The sequence below is a fragment of the Tamandua tetradactyla genome, chromosome 18, assembly GCF_023851605.1.
Source record: "Tamandua tetradactyla isolate mTamTet1 chromosome 18, mTamTet1.pri, whole genome shotgun sequence".
NCBI lineage: Eukaryota > Metazoa > Chordata > Mammalia > Pilosa > Myrmecophagidae > Tamandua > Tamandua tetradactyla.
This window is the reverse complement of record NC_135344.1, coordinates 73,604,891-73,623,981: the sequence shown is the minus strand read 5'-3', so window position 1 is coordinate 73,623,981 and position 19,091 is coordinate 73,604,891. Positions and strand designations below refer to the sequence as shown.

Below are 19,091 nucleotides of genomic sequence, written 5' to 3'. Positions count from 1 at the left end.
ATATCATCTCACACCCACAAGAATGGCCACTATCAAAATAACAGAAAATAACAAGTGCTGGAGAGGATGTAGAAAAAAAGGCATATTTAGCTTTTTTTCTTTTTGAATGGAGTGTCCTGGATGTCTCTATAAATTTGTTCAGATGACTGAAGACCTGGAAAAGTTGTTGCTGCTATTAATGCATAACATACTGCTATTGGTCTTTATATGTATACATATATATGCATATACACACACACACATACATATACAAGTAATTTGAATTTTTGGAAACTTTAGCTGTGTTGCCAACTGTGGAAAAAGTATCCCACTTATACCATGTTGAGTTTGCATTGTACAGAAATTAACAGCCATAGTAGTCTAGAAATATTAAACTTAATTTTTTTTCCATTCGTTCAAAGGTAGCACACTGAATGAAATATGTAAGGTCTTATCCACATGGGTTTGATTACAGAAACTAATGAAGTAATCTCTAAATTTAAAAAAAAAGTAGATGAATTTAGAAACAGGGATGTATTCGAGAAAATACATTCAAGAGATACCTCAAGAAGGTGAAAATACAGATTTTAATTACTAAATGTGCAGAATTTCTGGCACGAACAATTCCGATGTCATTTTAAAAAATAAGAAAAGAAGGGTGAAAAAACAATTTGGAATACACTGAGTATGAGATGCCAAAGAACATTCAAATTCAGATAATCAATTAGTAGCTGGTATGAGTTCCAGAACTGAATGTGAAGTCTGAATTAAGATACAGATTTGGGTTGTATCAATGTCTACAAGATCAAGGGAGAGAAAGAGAAGCCCTTGAGGGCATCATGTTAAATGAAATAAGACAGAAACAAAAGAACAAATATTGTATGGTCTCACTAATATGAACTATCATAAGAGAGTTAAAGTCAAAAGCATAGGATATCAGGAAACAAAGAAGGAAAAGATTCGGTGATCAATGCTTAAGGAGTACAGAGTGTTGGTAAAGCTGATTGCAAAAGTTTGGAAATGGAAAGCACAATGCTGTGTGATGACAGCAATACCCCAAGTGTAGTTAACAAAGCTGACTGTGGGTATGCCTGAAAGAGAAAGGCTATAGTGTTGTATGTCACCAGAAGGAAAGCTAGAGGATGAAAACTGGGACTGTATAACTTAGGGAAACCTAGAGTGGACAATGCTAGTGGTTAATTGTATAAACCTAAGTCACTAGTATAAGGCATTAATAACAGGATGCTGTTTTAGCTTGCTAATGCTACTGGAATGCATTATATGAGAAATTAAATGACTTTTATAAAGGGAATTTATTATATTACGAGTTTATAGTTCTAAGGTCTTAAAAATGTCCAAACTGGGCAGGCCACGGTGGCTCAGCAGGCAGAGTTCTCACCTGCCATGCCGGAGACCCAGGTTCGATCCTCACTGTCCATGCAAAAAAAAAAAAAGACACAAATTGTCCAAACTAAGGAATCCAGAGACAAATACCCCGACTCCAAAGAAAAACCAGCGTCTGTCACATAGGAAGGCACATGGCTGGTGTCTGCTGGTCCTTGTTCCCTGTTTCATTGCTTCCAACGGCTTCCTCTCCAAGCATCTAGGGTCCTGACTTAGGTGCTCTGGGGCAAAATTCTGTGTTTCATCTCATGGAAAGGCACACAGCAACATATGCTGGGCTCTGGTGGCTCTCTCAGTGCCTGGCGTCTCCTGGGGTTTCTGTATTTCCAAACATCTGTGTCTAAGCTTTCTCCTAAATGTTTTCCTCTGTCCACTCTTTTATGGTCTCCAGTAAACTAATCAAAACCCATCTCAAATGAGTGAACTCACAGCTTCATTTAATCAAAGGCCACACCCACAACTGGGTGCCTCGCACTGCAATGGAAACAACCTGATCAAAAGGTCCCACCCTAAACTACAGAATCAGGATTAGAAGAACATGGCTTTTCTGAGATAGGGAACGCTTTCAAACCAGCACAGGTGCTATATGGGAAAAAATACAATTAATGTAAACTAAGGGCTATAGTTAACAGTAACACTGTAATATTCTTTCATTAATTACAACAAAGACACTATACTAAAACGTCAATAATAGAGGGATATAAGGATTATAGGATTGTTTTCTTCAGCAGAAATGAGAAGGTTCTCATATTGACTATACTGGTAAATGCACAACTATGGGATTATACCAAGAGCCACTGATTGTACGCTTAGGATGGACTGTATGGTATGTGAATCAAGAGTAACAAAATAATAACATTTTTAAAATTGAATAAGGAAAGTTCAGAGTTGAAACAAAAAAGAAACCAAGCCAGAATCTCAGAAACATAAGCATTTAAGAAAAAAAGCCACAAATGAGACAATAAAGGAAGTAAAGAAAATTAGAAGATAACGGTGTCACAGATATTGAGTCAAAAATATTGTTTTTAAAAGAACTGTCAATAATGATAACCACCAAAGAGATCAAGTGAAAGCTGAAAATGATCAATGCTGCTGATAATCAGATCACTGGACATTTTAAAAAGGGCAGATACTTAGTAGGTAATGAGGAAAGGAACAGGACAGTAGCAGGTTGAGGAATAAACATGAAATGAAAAGATTGTGAGATGTTGAACATGGGCTACTTTTCAAAGAAACCAGAACGCAAAGAAAATGAAGGACAGGGAGAGACGCATGCTAAAGGAGTTAACAGTTACAGAAGTACTTTTTATTTGCTTGTTTTTAATATGAAAAATTTTGGTGTACTTACCCCTTAAAAGATAAGTGGTTGATGACATGAGAGTAAAAGTGTCTGATGAAACATGATCCTCTGACCAGCAAAATTAGAGGAACACTCCGAAAAGGAAATCAAGTAAACAATTCCATTTAAAATTGCATCTAAACAAAATCAATAAGAATAAATTTAACTAGGGATGTAAAGGATCTGTACATGGAAAACTAGCAAATACGGCTTAAAGAAATTTAAAAAGGCAAGACAAAAGAAAAAGCATTCAGTGCTTATGAACTGGAAGGTTAATATTATTAAAATGCCAATACAGCCCGATGCAATTTACAGATTCAATGCAATCTCAAAGAACCAATAGCCTAGGGCCAACTGTTAACAGGAAGACATCAACAATAACACAGTATTACCAGAGGCAATTAAGTGAGGGGGTGGGACAAGTGATAAGGGTAGTTTTGATTCGATATTTGGTGATGATTTCGGGTCATTGTTGCTATGGACCAATGAAAACTGTCTAAAATTAAGAATGCTGCTGACTGCACAACCAAGTGAGGATGCCATAAGACATGTTTGCTTATTTTGGACATTATCCATGATGCCCAATAGATGGAGGGAGCCAAAGGATGAAACAACTGAGAGCAGAATGACGAACTATAATACATCTATATGATGGAATATGGTGCGGCTAAAAAAAGGAAGGACATCAAAAGGCATGCAATTAACTGAATAAACCTTGGGGACAACGTGCTGTGCAAAATAAGCCAGAAACAAAAGAACAAATATGCTAAGGTCTCTTTCAGAACATACTTTTAAGAAAACTGGAGCTTAAACTGTAAGCGCTTATAGCGGCCACATTTTGTCTAAAGCTCTAAGTGTATTTCTAGACTCTGAGACCAGAGCTCTATGTTTATCAGCTGGTATTTCCCTGGAACCCTGAGTAACTCTGTGATACCTAAGACTCAGAAATGGAGTGCTGCAGCCCTGAAAGTTAGCACGGCTAAATACAATAAGTTAAAATAACCAAAAAAAGAGATCAGGCCTCAATTAAAGATAAAAACAAAGCCAATCTGGTTGGGACTAAGGAAAATCAGAATACAGGGTAAAAGATGATAGTGTATGTACTCTAGATCCTCACATACATATGAGACTAAAGGCAGAGAGGTTTTTTATGTCTAGAAACTAAATTTTCTCTAACACACAATCTAATCAACCTGTCTGGATAGCTCATTTAAACAACTCAAACTCCTGGAGTCCAAAACAGGAACAAAGCCTTGCAATGTTCTGTACAGCTTAATGTAATACCAGGATACAACTCAGACTATGGTGGGCTGATAATTACAAAGTATGGATAGAGTCCCTTGACAGTCCAAAGGCAAAAAAAAAAAAAAAGAAAAACACAGAACAATCAAACTTTCCCATCTGGGAAACCCCAGATACCCTCTCAACCATTGGGCACTCATAAGAAAATAGGCCAAGCCCTTGATTTTGAAGCTTGCCCTTATGAAACTTATTTCTGTAGTAGAGTAGTAAGACTACCCATAACAGGGCCTACAAGTTGCTTCCAGGAAACCTCTTTAGTTGCTCAGATGTGGCCTCTCTCTCTTTCTCTTTCTCTCTCTCAGCCCATCTCCATAATGAAAATCATCATCCTCCCCACTACACAGCACATGACATTTCAGGGGTAAAAGTCTCCCTGACAACTTGGGGCATGACTCCCAGGGATGAGTTTAGCCCTAGCACTGTGAGATCAACAATGCCTTCTTGAGCAAAGAGGGAAAAGAAGGGAAATAAAATAAGGCATCAGTGGCTAAGAGAAATCAACTAGAGTCCAGAGGCTATTCTGGAGGCCACTCTTACGCAAGCTTCAGTTAGACAGTGCTAACTGTAATGGTTTGCTAAACCCCAACCAATATCACTCCTGTTAACTCTTAAGAATACATAGGGATCGAACCGAGACTCTATAAAAGCTTCATGCACTAAGTCTGCTTTCCTAGAACCTGTAATTTCCATATGGTTCCTAGGCCAGATAAATCCTAAAACCCAAAGGGATCAGCCTCTCCAAGATTATCAACTAATTACATCCCCTTATCCTTTAGTAACAACAACCCTTCTCAATATCAAAAAGTCAGAATGGGCACTGCCTGAAGATTCCTATAGATTGGGAAAAGGATGAAAGGAGAAGTTATGACAGAGAAAACGATTTAACAAGCGAGTATAAATGCTGACTCACAATTCTGACATTTCTTCTAGAGGCCAACATTTTCCTCCAGCTAGAAGGAAAAACTTGAAATAGAATGGAAACTCATAACAAACTCTGAAATCTTTTCTATAACTACTTGCTGAAGTGTACTTTGAAAATTATTGCTTTTTCTCTTTTCTTTGTATGCTGTATTTCACAATTAAAAAGTTAAAAAAAAAAAAACAGCCATCTTTGCAAAAATGGAAACATCAATCATCAAGTTCATATGGAAGGGTAAGGGCCCAGAATAGTCAAAACCATCCTGTAAAAGAATAAAGCTAGAAGACTCACACTTTTCAATTCCAAGACCTATTACAAAGCTTCAGAAACCAAAGCAGAGTGGTAATGGCACAAGGACAGACATACAGACCAATAAAATACAACTGAGCATTCAGAAATAAACTCACACATCCGTGTCCAACTGATTTCTGAAAAAGAAGACACCATTCAGTCAGGGAAAAACCCTTCAACAAGTGGCGCTGGGATCCACACGTCAAAAAAAAAAAAATCAAAGTGGACCTTGACCTCACACCACATACAATAATTAACTCAAAAAAAACCAATCTAAATATAAGAGCTAAAAGTATAAAACACTTAGAAGAAAACAGAGAGATCTCTTCAGGACCTTGTACTGGATTCTCGCAATAAATTCTTAGATATGACACCAAAGCACAAGCAACGAAAAAAAAAAAGATTAAAAGGAAACTTCAAAATTAAAAACTTTTGTGCATCAAAGGGCATTATCATGAAAACAAAAAGACAACCCATGCAATGAGAAATGGAAATCAAAACCACAATGGATACCATTCACACTCAAGAGAATGACTACTTTTAAAAAACAAAAAAAGTTGTGGCAAGGATGTAGAGAATTAGTAACGATGATGGGAATGTAAAATGGTACAGCCACTGCAGAAAACAGTTTGGCAAGTTCCTCAGAAAATTAAATACAGAATTACCATATGACCTGGCAATCCCATTTCTAGGTATGTACCCAAAAGAACTGAAAGCAGGGACATGAATAGATACTTATACACTAATGGTGATAGCACTATTCACAACAGCAAAAAGGTGGAAGCAACTCAAGCTTCTAACAAGAGATGAATGGATTACAAAATGTGGTACATATATACAATAGAATAGTATTCAGCAATAAAAAGGAATGAAGTTCTGATACTTGCTACATGTTGAGTGAAATAAGACATGCACAAAAGGACAGACATTGTATGATTTCACTAATATAAAATGCCTAGCATATGCAAATTCACACAGGCAGCAGAACACTGCTTAGAAGTGGGGAGGTTAACTAAGGAGTTACTGCTTAACCATTGCAATTTTTGTTTGGGGTGATAGAAAAGTTTGGTAATGGACGATGTGATGATAGCACAGCATTGTGAATGTAATTATTACCTTCGCACTGTATACTTGAAAGCAGTTAAAATGGGAAATTTTATGTTGTATATATGTTTTCACAATAAAAACTAAAAAACTAAAACTTGGGGAAAAAACTTTAATCAGGTAACTAATCTACAATATCGGAATGATTTGGATGTTTTCAGATGAGCACGAAGGTGTTAATAAGTGAGGATGTAGCACATCATGGAAGGAAAGATTTATATGTAACGTAGTAATAAGACGACATTTATGTGTTTGGGGGGAGAAACTACCCCAGGCATGTTGGTGTACCCACTGTAAAACAGAAGGAAGTGAAAGGTAACACCTAAATTTGCCAAAGAGCCAGCAAAAACAGAAATGTTTTATATCATCCTTTGTGCTTCAGTCTTGAACTCGAGGTCAAATTACTGCCAAAGTTTAAACAGCAGTATTTTTAAAAATCTACCTTTTTTTCTTTATTAAAACAATAAAAGATTTGCTTTAGAATTCATTACATTATAAAAGCAGTTTCATAAATTAACAACGGTTCAAAATGAACAGCACTGAAGTATAACTGATAAACCCCTCTCCACAACTGTGCAAAGTACTGATAATTCATACCAAGACGATTTTGTTAAGCCTATAACAGAAAAACTCACTGCCCAATCTCAAAATGATTAAATGAGTCACTTCTGGAGAAACCACCTTAGACAAATACAGTCAAAATCATTTAAATAAGCGAACTAGAAGATGACAAAGAATTTTGCAAAACTGAACCTTCACTTAAACTAAAAAGTTACAAATGATTTAGGACAAGTCAGAATAAAGTGCCTTTTTATATCATCATCAAACTAAACAGACTGTTGATTCTAAATGAGCCTCCTCACTTATGTCGACTCATATACCTGAATAAAGAGGTATCTCCATCAAAACAAACTATTTCCCTTTGGCTAAATGAATAACATTAAGAATAAATGACTCAAAAGATATCAAATGACACCTCCTAGTACATTCTATCCCTCTACTCTCCCAATATTCCCTATTATTCCATCATTAAACTGAGACCCACAACAAACAACTGGACATTAAAGTATATCACTGGGCTTCCATTCAACCAAGATGGTGGTATAAGATGCTCCAACATGCTATACCCCTACAGAATCTTTAAACAAGTAGCAAAAATTGAGAAGCCATATTTCTCAAAACAGCAGAAAATACTTAAGGGGTTACAGTAACAGGGTATAAGCTGGATCAAGAAATCAGTTTTAAAATTGGGAGAAATCTTTCATCATCTGCCAGAGTGCCCGCATGCTCCGTTCTCTGCATGTGCACTTAATAAACTTTTTTACCTACTTGCTCTAAAAAAAATGGGAGAAGCAGTTCATGGCACCATTGCTGGCCACTCCCTCCATGGCACAATGTAGAGCTAGCTTGTGTTCTCATTGTGGGTCCCTGGCCCCGTTCCAGAGGGAACAGAATAAATCCTATAGGGCGGGCCACGGTGGCTCAGCAGGCACTTGCCTGCCATGCCAGAGGACCCAGGTTCGATTCCCGGTGCCTGCCCATGTTAAAAAAAAAAAAATGGGAAAAAAAGAATAAACCCTATGTGCATACTGGAGGGGCTGTATGTCAGTGCCAGTCAACTGGGCAGCAACCTGATAAAGTGAATCAGAATACCTGGCTCTGGCTTAACCTCTGAGAAAACTTGCACTTCAGGAAGAAGGAGTCTGAGGATAGCTGAAGCAGTCTAAGAAACAGCTAAGATGGAGCAGCCTGGGACAAAATTACCTTCTTTAAGTAACACGACAGAGGACCCAAGACGGTGAAAAATCCGTTTTAGAGAGAGTGAAGGGAACAATTCAATTCCTGTAAATGAGGAAATTCCTAAGGTCAAGAATATGAACAAGCCCAAGACAAGAACCAGGTTCAGAAGTTAGAAATAACCCTGTACTGCACATTTACTTCAAGCTGATATTCTCAATAAAAGGGCTAAATCTGAAGGAGAACACAGCCAACTCAACACCAACTGGCAAAGACTGTAGAAAAGTATTTTTGCTGTAGTTTGCTTGTTTTTTTAACACCTGGCAGTCAAGGAAATCTCTGTCCTATCACTAGCTGGATACAAACTTAAGGAACAGACATTTCAGAGACTAAATTCCATTTATAGTATAACCATGGGCAGTGATGAACACAAAATTACAAGACAAAAGAAACAGGAAATTATGGTTCATGCAAAGGAAAAAAGGTAAAAATCCAGAAACTATCAATAAAGGTGACACCAGTCTTTGGACACACTGAAGACTTAAAGGAAAACAAAGACCCTCAATATGCTGAAGGATTTAAAAGGAAAACACAGACAAAGAACTAAAGAATATAAGGAAAATAATGTAGGAACAGTTTGAGTATCTCGATAAAGACAGACATTTTTAAAAGGCGACATACCAAAAAAATGGAGTTAAAAGACCACAATAACTGAAATGAAAACCTGCCCTCTAGGGAAAGGGTTACAAAACCAGACTGGAACTGACAGAAAGAAAAACCCACAAACTCAAACAAGACAACTGAAACGATTCAGGCAGAGGAGCAGAAAGAAAAAAAAGAATGAAAAAAGTGAAGAAAGCGTAAAATACCTGTGGAATACCACCAAGCATCCAAATATACGCATTTTGGTAATCCCAAAGGAGAGAACAGAGAAAGGGACAGAAAGAACATTCAAAGAAATAATAGTAGGAAACTTACAAACTTACAAAAAAAAGCCCCATGAATATGCACATTCCAAAAGCCGAAAGTACCCTAAACAGGATAAACGTCAACACAACCATGCCCAGACAAATATAGTACTCAAAGTGTTGGATGCCAAAGACAGGGAGTTCTAAAAGCTGCAAGAAAAGAGCAACATATTATGTACATGGAAGTCCCAGTAAGATTAAGCACTATTTCTCATCAGAAACTATGAGAGCATTTCAACTTAAATGCTGAAAGAAAATAACTGTCAACCAAGAATTTGCTTCCAGTGAGACTGTCTTTCAAAAATAAGAGGGAGATTAACACACTCCCAGATGAACTAAAGCTGAGGGAATTCATCACCAGGAGACCTGTCCTACAAACAATGCTAAAGGGAGTTCTCCAGACTGAAAAGGACACTAGACAGTGAATACAACTGGCGTTAGAAATAAACGCCTCTAAATAAAGGCAATATGGACAATTTTAAATGTCAGTACCATTGCATTGTATTTTTTGGTATTTAACTCCACTGCTTTTATATCTTACATGTTCTAAAATCCAAGTGCACAAAGTAATAAGAAATCCATGGTCTGGGACATAGAATGTATAAAAATATAATTCGTAACAAGTACACCAAAAAGGTCAAGGGAAGGAGAGGTATGGAAACTACATATGTGCATACTATTAAAGTAGGTATCAAATCAAATATGATTGCTATAGATTTAGGATGTCATATCAAAGCCCAATGGTAACCAAAGAAATGCAAGAAAAATAATACAGAAATAACTGAGAAGGGACTCAAAATGGCATAAACTACAAAAAATAAACATTAAAGTAGGTATTAATAGAAGAACTGAGGGACAAAAAAGGTAGAGGTGTTATAAAGACATAATAACAAAATGACAGAAGAAAGCCCTGCATTATCAGTAGTTCTTTAAATGTAAATGAACTAAATTCCCAGTCAAAAATGCAGAAGAGATAAAAAATTAAAAAAAGCATGAACCAACTACACAAAGGACTCATCTTAAATTCAGATACCCAAGTAGAATGAAAGTGCAACTTGGAAAAAAATATTTCATGAAACAGTAACTAGAAGAGAGCTGAAGAAGCTATACTTAGATAAAATAGGCTTTATGTCAAAAACTGTTAGAAGGGACAAAGTAGGTCACTACATACTGATAAAGGAGTCAATTCCAGAATATATCACAATTATACCTGCAGTTACCAGCAGAGCCACAAAATATATAAGGCAAATACTGACAGATTTGAAGGGAGAAACAGATGACCCTACATTAATAGTAGAAGACTTCAATACACCACTTGGATAGAACATTTAGACTGAAGACCAATAAGAAAATAAAAGATTTGAACTTGAATGATACTACAAACCAACTAGCCCTATCAGACATACACAGAACCCTCACTTACGAGCAGCTGAATATACATTCTTCTCTAGTGCGTATGGGACCAAATATGAAGTCACAAAACAACTCTCAATAAATCTTAAAATACTGAAATCATACAATGTGTCTTCTCTGACCTCAATGAAATGAAGCTAGACATCAGTGTGAGAGAGAACTGTAAAATTCACAAAATGCAGAAATTAAACACCACTTTTAAGCATGGGTCAAAGAAGAAATCACAAGGGAAATAAGGAATTATCTTCCGCAAAACCTACAGAATGTAACAAAGGCAGTACTGAGAGAGAAATTTACACCCTAAAATACTTAGAAAAAAAGTTCTCAAATCAGAGACCTAATCTCACACCTGGAGGAGCAATCTAAACTCAAAGCAAGCAGAAAGGAAAAACAAAAGTTAGAGCAAAGATAAACGAACGCAGGGACATTACTACTGACACCACAGAAATATAAAGAATTATAAGAAGACACTATGAACAAGTGCATGCCAACAAGTTAGACAATCTAGATGAAATGGACAAATTTCTAGAAACACATAAACCATCTAAACTGACTCAAAAAGATAAACAAGATTTCAACATACCCAAAACAAGTAAACAGAATGAATCAGTAATCAAAAATCTCCCAAGAAAGAAAAATCTAAGAACAGATGGCTTCATTGTTATATTTTAACAAACATTCCAAGAAATATTAATATCAATCCTGCTTAAAAGTTCAAAAAATTGAGGAGGTGGGAACATTTCCTAATATTCTACGAGGCCAACATCATCCTTACACCAAGCCAGATACAGATACTACAAAGAAGGAAAATTACAGACCAATAAATATAAATAAAAATCCCTATAAATATAGATGCAAATACCTTCAACAAAATACTAGCAAACCAAATCCAACAGCACACTGAAAGAATTATACACCATGAACGAGTGGGATTTATTTATTCCAGGCATGCAAGGTTGGGCCAACACCAGAAAATCAATTAATCTAGTACACCATATTAATAGAGCAAAGAAAAAAAAAAAAAACATGATCATCTCAACTGATGGAGAAAGACAGCATTTGACAAAATCTAGCACCCCTTCTTGATAAAACCAAGAATTTCGGCAAAGCGGCAGGGTACAAAATCAACAAGCAAAAATCAGTAGTATTTCTATACACTAGTAATGAACAATCCAAAGAGAAAATCAAGGACACTTCCATTTACAATGGCAACTAAAAGAATCAAGTATCTAGAAACAAATTTAACCAAGGATATACAAAACTCATAATCAGAAAACTAGAAAAAACTGCCAAAAGAAATCCAAGAAGACCTAAGTAAATGGAAGGACAGTCCTTGTTCACCAACTGGAAGACTAAATACTGTTAAGATGTTAATTCTACCCAAATTACAGAGTCAATGCAATTCCAATCAAAATTCCAAAACCTTCTTTGCAGAAATGCAAGAGTCAATCATCAAATCTGTATGGAAGTGTAAGAGGTTGCAAACAACCAATATCTTGAAAAGGAAGAACAAAGTTGGAGGATTCACACTCCCCAATTTTGAAAATTATTACAAAGCTACAGTATTAAAAACAGCATGGTACTGCCACAAGAACAGACATACAGAGCAATGTAATTAAACGGAGAGTTCAAAAATAGACTCATACATTCATGGCCATTTGATTTTTGACAAGGGAGCCACGTCTATTCGATGGGGTAAGAATAGTTTCTTCAACAATGGCACAAGAAAACTAGATATTTATATGCAAAAGAATGAAACTGGACTCCCTACCCCACACGGTATACAAAAACTAACTTAAAATGTATCAGACTTCAGAATAAAAACTCTAAAACTCCTAGAAGAAAAACACATAGGGAAGTATCATCAGGACCTTGTTAGACAATGGTTTCCTTGTCTTTTCACCAAAAACACAAGCAACAGAAGAAAAAAAAAAGATAAGCAGGATTTCATCAAAATTAAAAACTTTCTGCAAAGGACTTTATGATAGTAAAAACACAACCACAGAATGGGAGAAAATATTTGGAAAACACATATTTGATAAAGATTTAATATCCAGAATTTATTAAGAAACCCAACAACTCAACAAAAAAACAAAGAACACATTTTTAAAATGGGCAAAAGACTTGAATAGACAGTTCTCCAAAGAAGCTACATAAATGGCCAAAATGCAAAGATGCTTATCATTAGCCATTACGGATACACAAAACCAAGCCACTAAGAAATACCATTTCACATCCACGAGAATGGCTACCATTATAAAAAAGAAAGAAAATAGCAAGTGTTTGGAGTGGATGTGGAAAAATAGGAATACGCATTCATTGATGGTGGGAATTACATTCAGTTCCTCAGAATTACATTCAATTCCTCAGAAAGCTAAGAACAGAAGGACCATATGACCCGGCAATCCCACTTCTAGGTATATACTCAAAAGAACTGAAAGCAAGGACACCAAAGTGGGGACACCAACGTTTGCACACCGACATACACAGCAGTACCATCCACAACTGCAAAGGATGGAAGCAACACAAGTGTCCATCAACTAATAAATGAATAAACAAAATGTGGTATATACACATAAAAAACTATTATCCACCCATAGAAAAGAATGAAGTTCTAATGCATGCAACAACATGGATGAACATTTAAAAAACCATGTTGAGTGAAATAAGCCAGATACAAAAGGACAAGTATCATATGACCTCACTGGAAAGAAATAATTAGAAGCAGCAATTTCAGAGTCAGAAGCTAGAATGCAGGTTACCAGAGACCAGTATGGAAGCAGGGATTGTGGAGTTAAGATTTAGTATAAAGTCTCTGTTTAGTTTGATGGAATCGTTTTGATAATGGATGGCAGTGATGGTAACACAAGGTGAATATAATTAACACCACCGAATTACATATTTGAATGTGGTCAAAAAGGGAAGTTTTAGGGAATGTATGTTGTGAAAATTAAAATTTTAAAGAAACAAAAACAGAAAACTGTACAACACAGTGAGCCCCAATGTAAACTATGGACTATAGTTATATTATAAATACTATAAGTATACTTCATCAATTATAACAAGGTACCATGATAATGCAAAGTGTTGATAACTGCGAAAACCGTGTACACAAAGGGGTATATGAGAACTTTATTTTCTGCATAATTTTTATAAACCTACAACTTCTCTAATAAAAAGAAAAAGGCGGGGGGGAGTATATGCCAAGCATTCTTTCACATCAGTGAGTTTACTCAACCATTGTCTTTGGCCATTCTCCCCACTCCCTACCACCCACCTACCATAGCTAGTCTCTTCCTTTAAGGCTTCCTACTCTAATGTGAGGAGGAAGTAGAAAAGAAGCGGGGCCCTCTTTTCTTATAGATATGTTTGTGCCTCTGTTAGAGCATCTTCCTGCCTTTTTTGTCTCCCTGATTAGTCTTGGAAGTTCTTCAAGGGCAAAGACAAAACCTAACACATTTTACTGTTTTTTAATTGTATGCCTTCCCCATTAAACTATGAACTAACCATGGGAATCTTTTCTCTACCTTGATTAGCAATGACTCCCCCAATATAAGCTGATACCTGCTGAATGAATTACTCATTGCTGAACATCATTAATCAAATGTAGTCATCATGTAGGGTTTGGGGTTGTTTTTTAACCTACTATTATTTCTTTTACTATGACAGCATTACAACCACTCTAGGAAGAAACCTTCAAACTGTGGACAATTCCTGGCCTAAACTGGTTTTTAAATGCTTCTAACCCAACACACTGGTTATCAGATAAAGGAAATGTTCTCTTTAAATTCAGGCTGTCAAAAGACGAAAACAAAATATTTAAACTGCAGAAAGAACACACATAATAGTTTACATTAAAATTCCTCAGCTTATGATAATCGATATTTGAGTTAGATAATTTTTGGATTCCTCAAAAGTTTTTTTTTCAGCTAAAACTATGGAAAGTCATGCACTCACTGCACCTCAAAATACTTCTTAGAGTTGTCTATAAAATCAAATCCTTACCTAACAAGCAACTCACATTACCATTCAAAGAAATTTACAAATGTACTAAGAGAACTGCAAAGTTAAAAAGTTATGCAATACTCTCATAATTCCAGAGTGAAAGAGAAAAGAACTTGCTAAAACTATTCCAAAAAAATTTTTTAATTTAAAATTTTCTATGGAAAAATGATGTATTTTTTCCTTTTGGATACGACCTTATACAACAATAACTTCTCTTAACGCTGGAACTGCTATACACCTTACAAAATTGTAAGCTACTGAAACTGAAATACAAGATAACGACTTCCAAAAGGGAGCTCACTCTATACTTAGGATAAAAGAGTCTACTCAAGAACGTCACAATCTTTCAGCAGTTCTTTTAAAAAAAAATCCACAAATGTTCATTTTTTAATTTCCTTCCCTAAACTACCCTCCGTCTACATACTGAAACGCAAACGGACGAAATAGCCCCCGGATTCCTCAAGCACCACTAAGTTAGACTAGTAAGTTTATCGTGGGTGTTGCTGCAAAAGAAATTAATGACGTTTACGAAGCCGAGCGAAACGTTCACAGCCTTTTCACGGTGAAGTGGGAAACCGCAAATCCAAAGGCAAATGCCACAAACTGAAGACTCCGCAGCAGAGACGCTCAGCTCAAGGGCTAAACTGAACCGGAGTAGACAGGGCTCTGCACGCAAGGTAAACTGAAATGCCACCGCGGACGGGAAGCCCCACCACCAGGACGCTCCCACCGCAGATCTTCAAGTTGGCGCCCAGCCTTCCTCCCCGCACGTCATTTACAACGAAACCAGGTAGGTGATAACCAGAAGAACTCGGGGCTCCCAACGCCTAACAGGAGAGTTATTAACTCAGTCAAGTCGAGCAGCAACACCCTCTCCGGGCAAAAGGCCGGCTGTACCCGGCGTTCCCCCGGGATGCGGACGGCGGCAGGAGGCAGAGGGACCGTGTCCCTCCGGGGCTGGGTCGCGAGCTGCGGCCTCGATGCCGAACCTCCCGCCCGGTGGACAGAAAGCCACGGGTGCAACTGGCGCCGCCTCACACGCCCTTTCCCCCGTGGACCGCAGCGCGCTGCTCTCAGGTCGCTGCCCGCCCGCAGCCTCCGAACGGCCCGGAGGTCAAAGGGCCAGCGGCGGGGACGACCCGGCCGCGGTGGGGGAGGTGCACCCCGAACCCAGAGGAGTACCCCGAACCCAGAGGAGTACCCGGGGCCAAAGGGAGCACGTCGAAGCCGACCGGGGGTAGCACCCGGGTCGGGCAGGGAGGAGCACCTCCAGGTCAGGCCGAGGGGGACAACCCAAAGCGGTCGGAACGGGAGGAGCACGCAGATGAGACCGCCAGGGACACCCCAAAGCGGCGGGGCCGGGAGGACCACTCCGGAGCGCCCGGCGGGCCTCAAGATGGCGGCGGCGCGGGAGCCAGACCCGGCCGGGAGCGGCAGCGGGAGCAGGCCGGCCCTCCCGCCCCCGGCCGGCGCGCGCACCGAGGAGCGAGGGCGGGGAGGAGGACCGCGGAGAGGGAGGCGGCGGGGCGGCGAGTGCGCCCGAGCCGGAGGGCCGCGCGTGGGGGAGGGGACGCCGCACCCGTCAGGCCAACACCCCGCGCGCCCGCCGCCCCCTGGACCCCACGCCAAGCCCCCGAGGGGAGACAGTCGTCAGCTCCACCGCGCGCTGCCCACCTTTAAATTTGAGGTCTGTGGGCGGGTCGAGGACCAGGATCTGCTCGTGCTTCGCCATGGTCCCAGAGGCGGACGCCATCGGAGACAGCGCAGAGCGGGGGCGCGCCCGCGGCGGCGGTTTGCCGGCGGGGGCAGGGAAGGCACGGGCTTGGAGACGCTCTACGGCCGAGCCCGGCTCCGGCTCCCAGCTCGCCTCCGCCTGCCGCCCTGGCGCTGCTGGGCCGGCCGCCGGACGGGTCAGCAGCTCCGGTCTCGCAACTGACTCAACCCCACACCAGCCGCCGCGGCCGCGCGCACTGCGATCCCGGCGCCCCACGTGACGGGCTGCGTGCAGACGTGCGCGCCCCCGCCGCCTGCCGCTCGGCGCTCACCCCGCCCCCAGACCCGCCCAGCACGGCGCGATCTCGATGCGTCTGCGCACTGCAGTCCTCGGCAGTGGCCGGAGCCCCCGGGCCAGCTGTCAAGGGAACGGGCGTGGTCAGGGGCGGCGCTAAGGTTTGTGGGAGGAAACGGGGCGCCCCGTGGTGCTAGAGGAGCAATATTCTCTCGCGTTAGCTCCGATTACGAAACAAGAAGCCTTATGATGGTCCCGCATCACCGTCTTCCAAGTGGCAATGCCTGATGGAAGGAAGGAGACGGAAGGCGCCGGTGAACTACAGTTCCCAGCAAGCCCTGCGTGGGGCGGAGCCTAAGCGCGGCCGGTCCCTGGAGGCGCAGCGCGTGGTGCCTGCTGGGAAGTGTAGTGTGCGTGGTCCGCGGGCGGGAAGAAGCGACGTCCGTTGAAGGCGGATGGGTGGAGCGCGCTGACCCTGCTTGGGGCTCCTGGGAGCTCTCGACCGCGCTAAAAAAGAAAAACAAATGCTTTGGAGGCTGATGAATAATATGAAATCTACCCTGTGGAATACAGGCCGGGGCTTATCAGTTTACTGTCTAAACCCATCCATCCCTGCACGGGAGAACTTGAGTCTCGGTCCTGTTCCCAGCCAGCGTCTCCGGCTCTCTGGATTCTCTCCAGAAAGGGCGAAATCACGCGGGGGAAACGCCCTCGCCACCTCATTGGGGACACTGACCGGGTACACACGTCAAATGACAAAAGTCCGAATGTACAGCGCTGCTGCTCCTTGGCTGCGATGAATGATAGCTCCAAAGCAAAAACCGGCGTCACGTTCGCTAGGAACGAATTCGCCTGCAGCACCCACGGCCGCCTGTAGTAAACTGAATAAGGAGGAAAATGCCAGCAGCAAAGTTGCTGACACATCTTCAACCGGTTGCCCGCGTGGTGGCCCGGGACAGGACCATCAAGTGAAACAAATGAACAATGTGCTGTAAATAAACCTTTGCAGTGCATCCTGAATTTAAATTCCTAGGAAGCGCCGCAAAACAAAGGACACGTTGAGGCTACTGCGATAAAGGACAAGCTAGGTTTGTGTGGAAAATAAATGAGACGAATGGAACAGTCGTCTAGACCCAGGCTGACCAAGGCTTCGTGTGCAATGCGGAGGAATAGCTGACCTAGCGTTCGCTGGAGCCTGCCCCACAACCAGAAAGAAGACCGTGGGGGGATTGGAATGCTTATGTAGTTCGAAAAGCATATTCTAACATTACCTTTCCCTTGATTTCTTTGTATTCACAAAAGGTATTTTTGAAAATTTAATTATTAAAGGAGGGTTACCAGAAGTGTATGTTTATCAAAAAGGAGCTTAATGTTTAAAAAAAGGAGGCGGGGGCTTGAGGTTGGCAGTCACTCCACTGGATGGTGTCCCACATTTGTTTAGTTGTAAACTGATGTTCCCAAAAGGTTTCACTAACTACAGTTCCTTGCTTGCCTTAGAACCTCTCCTGGGTTGGCAAGTTAGCGGAGGGAACAGAAGCCTTGGCTGAACTGGCCCCTAACCCCTCCACAGCTGGATGGAATCTCTCTTTCCAGAAAGCCTTTGGAAATTCCCAGTGTGCACGCACCCAATTAGCAGATAAAGCATGCTGAGGAAGTTCCCAGTCACTCCCCTATGGGACACTGATTTCCCACCCACCAAGTGTAACTGACTGTACCCCAATTTCCCAGTCTGTATCATTAGGAAACCTCTGTCCATCAAAGCATCCTCCAAGTGTGTCCACAGTTTTCCTCTTTCCATCCATATTGCTTCCAAATCCTATAGGCATAGTCTTAAAATCTATACAAATCTGATATTCTAACAATACATGAAATGCCTTGGGAATAATTCCCCCATGACTGTTTTAAGGCATTGCATTCATAATGACTCAGAGCCCCCAGAGAATTGTCTACCCCTCATCAAATGGTGCTCTGTTTAAGTGGTTTATTCTTTGGGATTTATTAACACCTTCTTCTAGCAGTTCAAAGAACTATACAAACATCATTACAGGCTACTCAGGACAACCTTGCAGCAGTTGGAAAGGGTTAATTTGGTTATTAAATATGGATATGAAAACACAGGTGAGGGCCTCTCAAGCCAGTACTAGAGTCAAACTTAAGGGGTAAAACAAAACCCTATTTTCCATCCTGTGCATTTTTGCTCTTCCCAAAGCCACAAAAAAAGTGACAATGCTAAGCAATTAAGACAGCAGTTTAAAATGCAATTGACTTATCTGTTAACATTTAAACTAGGAACAATGACAAGTTTGGCCTCAGGTTTGTTCTGTTCACTTAGAAGTTCAGGTTTGTTCTGTTAGCAAAACGTATATATACTTCCAAGCCCATATCTTTAAAGACCACTTTTTAATGTGTCTCAGAGGTACGAAGGCCTCGATTATTACTTTGGTCTATTTCTATCACCAGGAGTGTTCACCTTTGGACAGATTATCTCTTAGGAGCTTGGCAAAGATCCACAAAAACAGTTTCCAAAACATGGTAAAAAGTATAACCATCTCCATAGTTAAACATATTACACTTTACTAAAGAGGTGCTCTAGAATATTTAATTTGTTTATGATCAATTCCC

At 40.4% G+C, this 19,091-nt stretch overlaps 1 protein-coding gene across 3 annotated transcripts in view; it reads right to left on the bottom strand.

Moving 5' to 3' along the window:
* The window catches only part of VAPA (VAMP associated protein A), a 70,091-nt gene extending 53,649 nt beyond the window's left edge, over positions 1-16,442 (bottom strand). Inside the window, exon 1 of one of the 3 annotated variants that reach the window (XM_077135986.1) lies at positions 16,136-16,442. In XM_077135986.1, the coding sequence (XP_076992101.1) occupies positions 16,136-16,214 (79 nt within the window). In that variant the 5' untranslated portion in view covers positions 16,215-16,442. Of the gene's footprint in view, positions 1-2,731; positions 2,862-16,135 lie in introns of those variants that run through there. The other 2 variants (XM_077135988.1, XM_077135987.1) reach the window with 2 other exon arrangements.
* Between the last annotated feature and the right edge of the window lie 2,649 nt (positions 16,443-19,091).